General features: G+C 41.8%; 1 protein-coding gene across 1 annotated transcript in view; it reads left to right on the forward strand.

The window, feature by feature from the left end:
* Positions 1-2111: 2111 nt before the first annotated feature.
* LOC118410886 (basement membrane proteoglycan-like) overlaps positions 2112-9594 on the forward strand; it is a 34862-nt gene continuing 27379 nt past the window's right edge. The window contains exon 1 of the mRNA XM_035812769.1: positions 2112-2414. Within this exon, the coding sequence (XP_035668662.1) occupies positions 2228-2414 (187 nt within the window). The 5' untranslated portion in view covers positions 2112-2227. The remainder of the gene's footprint in view (positions 2415-9594) is intronic.

Below are 9594 nucleotides of genomic sequence, written 5' to 3' on the forward strand. Positions count from 1 at the left end.
TTCTAGTTTGTCAAAGTCTTTCAGTAGGTTTATTTTTGGACTGGTCTAATTTGCAATTTTACATGGGTGTGCTGGAAGAGTCCATTCTTGCATGGAGGGGGGCTTTTTTAAAATCCATTTTTTGGACTTCAGTGATTATGTCAAAGTCCTATTTTAGCGGATGTATTTTTGGACTGCTCTACTTTACATGGAAGAGTCCATTTTTTGCACACAGAAGGGGGATTTTTTCAAATTCAGTTTTGGACGGGTGATGATTCAAAATTCAATTTTTATTGGAAGTGATTCTAGACTGGTCTATTATGCCTTTTCATGCACTGTGACCTTTTTTGCTAAATTCAAATTTCGTTTCTTATTCAAAAGGCCAAGGTTTCAGTGGGACAATCTTCAACCCTGAAGTTGATTGCGCCCCGTGTGAGCAGGGAGTGTGTGAGGAGGTCGTTAGCGGTGGCGGGTCCGGCAGTATGGAACGTCATCCCAGAAGATGTACGGAATTCTCCCTCTTTGCGAGCCTTCCGACATGGATTAATTTCGAACTGCTAGCTGATATCGATATTATGAGTTTGAATTTGATATTATGATTGTATCTAGTGTAAATAACTGTATTAATGTTCTATTTGCTTATCTATTTATTTTCTCCCGTGACACCTCCCCTCAACTGGTCCTTAACTGGTCCTCTAGGAACAACGGCCTACATGTTGGCCGATAGGGCTTACCAGTATAAATAAAGGTGAACTGAACTGAACTGAACCGTTTGTGAGACAATGACACGGAGAAGTACTTCAAGGCGACGTTTCTTTCTTCAAATAGAACAAGTAGATCAATCAACCCATGGGTCAATCGTCACTCACAGAAGGAAATGAAAGTAACGCTTTATCCGCGGGGTAACCTATATCCGTTGATTAAAAAAACGGCAATAGGGCATACAGTATGATGCACACGGACGATTTTAGATTGCAATATGAATATATAGGAAATATCAAGAATATTGCAGTTTGACTCCATCGTCCTTCGACTTGATATCCCTAAATATCCTGTTTAAAAAATATGTCGGATATAGGTTACCCCGCGGGTAAAGGTGAACTAGCGTTACCCATCGGAGTAATGAGGCTGTTGTAATATGCTCTAGGTACCTCTTCGAACACGGGACTTCCATTTAACATCCAATCTTAACCTTAAAGACAGTGTAGCTCCAACCAGGCCGGATATCCTTCCCCGAATTCGAACCCCATGGATAAAGGTGAACCCCACGGATAAATGTGAACTGGCGTCAGTACTTCTTCAGATTTCTCATATCTAGAATGCTGGAGAAAGTGGTAACAAACGAGAAGGAGCGTTTTAGACTCTTAACATAATATATTTGTTACAGCTTCTTTTTTCTTCCCCTTCAATTTGTATCTCTGAACTATATCTTTTCAACACGTCTTGTTGTGACCTGTACTTAGCCCGGTGTGGCAAAAAGTGTGCAATAAAGGTCTTCATTCATTCATTCATTCATTCATTCATTCATTCATTCATTCATTCATTCATTCATTCATTCATTCATTCATTCATTCATTCATTCATTCATTCATTCATTCATTCATTCATTCATTCATTCATTCATTCATTCATTCATTCAGACAACAGTCCTGCATTTCTGTTTCCATTACAGTTCTGCACACAACAGATAAACACCTTGCCCTTCACATCCTCTTTGAGTAAAAACAATCCAGCCCTGATCAGTGTGTTGTCCCCACACATCAAGACACCTCATTTCAAACATAAACAAACAGACTTCGGATGACTGTTATTTATAGGCAGCTTGTCGACAAACGGCGAACATCATTCCGCGCGCCTGAAACGCCTTCAGAAAGTCGCCTCGCCAGATGAGGCAAGGAACACGCACGTAGGGTCCGCATGTGTTTTTCCGGGAGGCAAAGATATTTTCATGTTCCATCACTAAGTCTTGAAAAGTATTTTTTCCCCGTAATTCGTAGCGTCTAGTGACCAAATTTTGCTAATTGGCCTCCTGATGAATAAAGCGTGACATGTACCAGGCAGCTCTCCGGAATCAAATAGTTGTCGGAACTCCATGCAGAGCCCCAGATAAGGCGACGAACCCAGATTGATACCAGAGCCTTTAGAGGTTAACTTTACACTCCGGGAAAGGAACCGACCGCGCATCTTGTGTTAGCGTGTCTGTGCTCTGTTCGGGGGGAAGTCTCACTCACATCAAAGCGGGCTGACAATGCAGCTCAGGGTCAGCGTGGTGTTTGGGTTGCTAGCGGTGGCGCTTCGCTGTCCCTTCGGGGAGGGGCAGTTCCCGTGCCCGAGGAGTTTCTACCGGTGTGCGGACGGGTACTGCCTGGAGAGGACCCGGCTGTGTGACGGGGTGGCCCACTGTCGAGACCGCTCGGACGAGAGGGACTGCCCCAGTAAGTTACCTCCTCATATCTTACATTGAAATCCACCCTAAAAAAGACTCACCATGTCGTTTTCTGGAGCATAGTTTGTCCCAGTGTTAGCCTAGCAGCCAGACTTTTTCCAGGACCCAGAGGCGTTAGCCCTTGACCCAAGGAGTCTGGCTTCCGGGCTATTCCATGGTGTACATATGTTATTTCCTGTGTACCGGGATATTTTCTATTTTGTAGTCATCTTGCTTCATTCTTGGGGCCTGGCAACACTCTACGCTAAATCATAAAAACAGCGACTACATATCACAAGTAAGATAGGATAAAAAGTTATTTATAAATATTTGCCAGTCTTGCATTTCTCTGAAAGGGAACTTATATATCACAACTTAGTCTGAACTAATCTAAGACAGGTTGCAACGTAATACATAGAGTTTTGGATCCAATTATCTTAAATGCGTTTTAATGCGTTTGAATAGTGTAGTTGTTAGACGGGGTGTGATAGGTCGTCAAAAGAGAGTCTGCCTATCTGTGACTGTAACTTTAGTGTAAGGCTGCATAAGGAGCTATTTTGATTATATTTATAGTTCACAGTTAATTGTAGCAGTAAGGAGGTTAAAATTTTTTCTAACCTCCTTGGTATCAGGGATAAAAGAACGCTGCTTCGATACTGTTTACACAACCTATCAAGGTTCGTAGTAAATAAAGGATGCAATGGATAATATCTAGATTTTGTAGCTTGGTAACCATTCAGTTGTCGGCCCGCTTATATCTCTACTGTGTTGGAAGTGTAGCCCGCCCGCCCAGTTCAATTAACGTTGGCCGGGGAATTTTTACGGGTTGGGGTAGGTTACATCGTAAGGTTTTGTGATTTGATGACATTTTTCCTATATTCTATTATTGTAGATGGAAAGACACAGAGAGAAGACCTTGTAATGTTCTGACGTCTCATTTTGCTGTTATATATGTGCGTTTCGTTATTTTCTATGTTTGTCATGCTTTCATTTTGTAGTGTTACGATAAGCGGAATAAAAAGAAACAAAATGAGTAATAAAAATCAATAAGATCCCAAAATCAGCTTAGCTTTTATACCATCCTTCGTAGTTTCTGCTGACTCAATATTTTCCCTTGCTAATCACGAAGAATGGTAGGGAGTCCCATAACAGTGGGCTAATATTCAGTGTGTCTAGGGCACGGTGTTGGAAGGCGGAGGTCAACCCTCTCCTTCCATCTCCTTTTACCTCCCCAACCGAAGTCAGGTACCCATTTTTACACCTGGGTGGAGTGAGAAAAGCGCTAGCGTGTAGAGTGCCTTTCCTAAGGTACCATGACAGTAATGGCCCATGACATCTTGCTTCTGGGCCAAACGCCATGAACTTACGCTACACGACTCCACATTAGAATGAGCCAGCGGTAACTACGATAACCTGGAATCCAGTCTCCTTGTGGCTCGGCCTACCGTAGTTGATGTAAGCTTTGTCCTACCGCGTGAAAATCCTACCGGGTTTGAACGATTGTCCCGGCGGCTGAAAGCTGCACTGGGCCCCGTAGAGAGCCTACACTAACTACGGTTGGCCGTGCCACAAAGAGACTGGATTCCAGGTTATTGCTACGGAGGATGGTACCAGGCTGTCCCTGAGAACAGACCTCATGCGTTACGCCGGACGTTATGCCGGAGGGATGTTTACCGATGTGTCACCCGTTATCACGTCTCTAAACCTCAGATCTAGCCAAGGCGTTCGACGCACTGCGTTTGTCGCAGCTTGCCGGCCATATATAGCGGAGATTTAGGCTGTCAACGGAGGATTAATACACTCCAATTTTGTCGCATACCACGGAAGGGACACGTAGGACTCGTGGGAGGGTCTTTTTAGCGAATGCCCACAAACGCCCACTCTAGAGAAGTCCGCGCTGCACGAATCTCATTTTTTTGCTTGGAATATGTCCACGCTGTGCTCCCATGTATTAATCCTAAATTTTTAAGTCAATCCATTGACCCGAAGTGACATAAATCAAAGTTTTCGATTCTCGATGGTCTTTTTAGCGAACGCCCAGCAAAATGTCTTTTTAGCGAATGCCCACTATATCCACAAAAATATCGGCCGTCGCGCAACGACACCTAAACCTACCACCACAAACATGTTCAAGATGGTGTGCCATTGATGTGTACGGAGTTTCCGTGCTTTACAAGCATTTTAAGTCCCTGTTTTTGGTCAAAATGTACGGCGGCGATACTACCATACATTCACTATAGCAATTCAAAATGGCGGGCACTAGTCATGTGACCTCCTTGCGGGACTGTTCTATAAGTATCGCGGGAGGGACTGTTGTAGCATAGCTAATCATACAACCATTTTAGAGTGAATTCTGAACAAGATTTTCATTTCATAGTGCTATCATCTGACTGATATTTACATTGTGGTCCTTTTTTCTGTGCTATTATTACCCAGGTTTGAGGAACTTAGTGCAAATATGGATATTGATTCACCTCAGTGCCCAATTAATGTACAAAAGGCTCAGACACATTAGTGTTATAAACCTGACTAGGGGCAGGTAACCAATACTAGAAAAACATAGCTATTTATTATTAACAATACTATTTACATTATAATAATAACTCTTCACCAAACTGGACTTTTCTTATCTTTATTTATCACAGAAACATTGTTACAATGAGAATTTGATTAGATGAGTATCTGTTACAGTGTGTACAAACTTATTTCAAATACAAAAATGTATTTAATTTCACTTCCTGAATATTTTTAAAGTATTGGAAGAAGTTGACACATAAACAATATCAATTGCATTATTTGTGTGCAGAAAAATGTGACCACATGCTATTAATAGCCTAATAAAATGTTGGAACATGGCACGAGTGGGCTCCTCTTCTGAGTACAGAAAGGAAATGTTTTATAACATTTAGTTATGACGTAGAAAATTTCAATTGTATAATGTACCTTTATTAACATTACAATAAATGACAACAATACAGGTAAGTAAGGTGTGTTTCCTTTAATAACAGGCCATGTAAGACGCCGTACAGGTAAGTAAGGTGTGTTTCCTTTTATAGCAGACCAGGTAAGACACCGTACAGGTGAGTAAGGTGTATTTCCTTTGATTACAGACCAGGTAAGACACCGCACAGATGAGTAAGGTGTCTTTCCTTTGCCTATAGACCAGATAGGGCATTATACAGGTAAGTAAGTTGCTTTACTCACCTGTATAATACCTATCTGGTCTATAGGCAAAGGAAAGACGCCTTACTTACCTGTATAATGGCCTATATGGTAGTATATAGGCAAAGGAAAGTTGCTTTGCTCACCTGTATAATACCCTATCTGGTCTATAGGCAAAGGAAAGTTGCTTTACTAACCTTCATAATACCCTATCTGGTCTATAGGCAAAGGAAAGACGCCTTACTGACCTGTATAATGGCCTATATGGTATATAGGCAAAGGAAAGACGCCTTACTCACCTGTGTAATACCCTATCTGGTCTATAGACAAAGGAAACACACCTTACTCACCTGTGCGGTGTCTTACCTGGTCTGTAATGAAAGGAAATACACGTTACTCACCTGTATGGTGTCTTACCTGGTCTGCAATCAAAGGAAATACACGTTACTCACATGTACGGTGTCATACCTGGTCTGTTATAAAAAGAAACACACCTTACTTACCTGTATGGTGTCTTACCTGGCCTGTTATCAAAGGAAATACACGTTACTCACCTGTATGGTGTCTTACCTGGTCTGTAATCAAAGGAAATACACGTTACTCACCTGTACGGTGTCTTACCTAGTCTGTTATAAAAGGAAACACACCTTACTCACCTGTACGGTGTCTTACCAGGTCTGTAATGAAAGGAAATACACGTTACTCACCTGTACGGTGTCTTACCTAGTCTGTAGTCAAGGAAACACACCTTACTCACCTGTACGGTGTCTTACCTGGTCTGTACTGAAAGGAAATACACGTTACTTACCTGTACGGTGTCTTACCTAGTCTGTAGTCAAGGAAACACACCTTACTCACCTGTACGGTGTCTTACCTAGTCTACTATAAGAGGAAACACACCTTACTTACCTGTACGGCGTCTTACATGGCCTGTTATAAAAGGAAACACACCTTACTTACCTGTATTGTTGTCATTTATTAAGAAGAGAAAAAAAAAATTGTTTGTAAATGTTAATAAAGGTACATTTTACAGTTGAAAGTTTCTACGTAATAACTACTAGTAAATGTTATAAAACATTTCCTTTCTGTACTCAGAAGAGGAGCCCGCTCGTGCCATGTTCCAACATTTTATTAGGCTATTAATAGCATGTGGTCTCATTTTTCTGCACACAAATAATGCAATTAATATTGTTTATGTGTCAACTTCTTCCAATACTTTAAAAATATTTAGGAAGTGAAACGAAATACATTTTTGTATTTGAAATAAGTTTGTACACACTGTAACAGATACTCATCTAATCAAATCCTCATTGTAACAATGTTTCTGTGATAAATAAAGATAAGAAAAGTCCAGTTTGGTGAAGAGTTATTATTATAATGTAAATAGTATTGTTAATAATAAATAGCTATGTTTTTCTAGTATTGGTTACCTGCCCCTAGTCAGGTTTATAACACTAATGTGTCTGAGCCTTTTGTACATTAATTGGGCACTGAGGTGAATCAATATCCATATTTACACTAAGTTCCTCAAACCTGGGTAATAATAGCACAGAAAAAAGGACCACAATGTAAATATCAGTCAGATGATAGCACTATGAAATGAAAATCTTGTTCAGAATTCACTCTAAAATGGTTGTATGATTAGCTATGCTACAACAGTCCCTCCCGCGATACTTATAGAACAGTCCCGCAAGGAGGTCACATGACTAGTGCCCGCCATTTTGAATTGCTATAGTGAATGTATGGTAGTATCGCCGCCGTACATTTTGACCAAAAACAGGGACTTAAAATGCTTGTAAAGCACGGAAACTCCGTACACATCAATGGGACACTATCTTGAACATGTTTGTGGCGGTAGGTTAGGTGTCGTTGTGCGACGGCCGATATTTTTGTGGATATAGTGGGCATTCGCTAAAAAGACATTTTGCTGGGCGTTCGCTAAAAAGACCATCGAGAATCGAAAACTTTGATTTATGTCACTTCGGGTCAATGGATTGACTTGAAACTCAGGATTAATACATGGGAGCACAACGTGGACATATTCCAAGCCAAAAAAATGAGATTCGTGCAGCGCGGACTTCTCTAGAGTGGGCGTTTGTGGGCATTCGCTAAAAAGACCATGCGCTCGTAAATCCTCTGGTGAGAATAGGGAGACCCGAGTGCTCAGCTGTGGTTTCAAGGCAGTCCTCGGCCCCAGGGCCCAAAAGACCACTAGCTATTAACTTTGCCAGTTTAACCTGAAAATGGTTACCAAAACGTCAACTGCAAAGATTGGTTGTCAGAAAAGGGCCTTTGCTGTACATGTAGGACGTCGGCCGGTGTTCCGGCAAAACACCCCTAAGTGGTCCCGTTTAGAACCCCTAAGTTGTCCCGTTTAGAACCCCTAAGTTGTCCCGTTAAGAACCCCTAAGTTGTCCCGTTTAGAACCCCTAACTTGTCCCGTTTAGAGCCCCTAAGTCGTCCCGTTTAGAGCCCCTAAGTTGTCCCGTAACGTTTAGAGCCCCTAAGTTGTCCCGTAACGTTTAGAGCCCCTAAGTTGTCCCGTTTAGAGCCCCTAAGTTGTCATGTCCCGGTTTCCACCTCAAGACTTTCCTGCAGGATACGATGTCCTTGGAGCCGAGTAGCTGGCCTGTTTAGGTCCCCAGACATCGTGTCATCGAAACCGTTATGTTTGTGTGGCATAAAAGGATAAAGGCACGCTAAGACCTCGTAAATCCGCCGATGACAGTACCGGTAGCGTCTGGAAAACCTGTAAGTTTTTAAGTTCGCAGGGGTTTAAATTCGCGGTAGCGGGAAAAGGGACATATATTTCGCCGTGGTTTTATGTTCGCGGTAGCACCATGCACTGTAGTCTCTTACTGCCATGGAAAAATGTTCGCGGTGGTTTTGAATTCGCGGTGAAGCGTTCAACGCGAAAACCGCAAATATTGAACCACCGCGAACGTTTCTGCATTTACAGTATCCGACCATCTGTGTGGCTAACAAATGAGTCGATGCCCGCTGTGTTTTGAATTAAAACTTGCAAAGTGACGCGTGTGTGTACATGTGTTTGGATCAGGTTACGGGTTTGATATGTGACAAATTATATCGTATTATAGATATGTTTGTTACTGTTTTGTAAACTAGTGATTACTTATCTTCTTCACTACTTACTGGAGAGACATAAGACCATGTCTGTTTGGCTCGTGTGTGTGAAGAAGGTAAAGGTAGTCCTATAGTCTTTTTCTAAATGCCGTAGGGACAGTGGGTTGTTATCTGTACGTTTAGGGCACGGTATTGGCAAGCGTAGTCCAGCCCTCTCCATCCACCGCCTTTACCTCTTCAAAGACTTCAAACGAAGACAGATAACCTGGGTTAAGTGTAAATTCGTGTAAGGTGACTTTCCCAAAGACACAACTTCGGATCGGTAGCATGGCAAGACACCACCTCGGTGAGTGAATATGTGTTCAAATCAAATTACAGGGTTAGTTGGTGGTAAATTTAATCGTATTCTGATATATTCCTTTAATTCATGATTAATTGTTAGTAATCGTCAAATGTTAATACACTATAGTGGGCATTCTCAGCGCCTGAATCACATTTGTCTAAGAGGGGTAGATTTCAATTGACATAAATTTTACAGCGGATTAACTATGAATGGACATTCTAGCCGTTTCTTACCCAGTGCTTGAGTACTAGTTATTCTCTACTGATATCTCTCATTGACTGGATGTCTGACCTTTGAACATCGCCATATGAAGCCTTGAGTTGTTAGCGTAATTGCTTGGATTCTTCCCTTGCTGATTCCCTTCCGCACACAGCCTTGACATCTTAAAATATTTGTGGCCTTGAGGTGTCGTCCTTGTGCCGTCTTGTCAGCACACCGAATAAGTCGCCTGTGAGTGGGCCCTTCCGACCGAAAAAGAAAATACACAACTAAGTATACATGTTCGACGATATGTATATACCGTAGCTTTCAGATGGATGCTTACTTTCACGAACCGCACGTTACTTAATAGTAACAAGACTGTACTTGGCTAAAAGTATGT

This window comes from Branchiostoma floridae, chromosome 3, assembly GCF_000003815.2.
Source record: "Branchiostoma floridae strain S238N-H82 chromosome 3, Bfl_VNyyK, whole genome shotgun sequence".
Classification (NCBI taxonomy): domain Eukaryota; kingdom Metazoa; phylum Chordata; class Leptocardii; order Amphioxiformes; family Branchiostomatidae; genus Branchiostoma; species Branchiostoma floridae.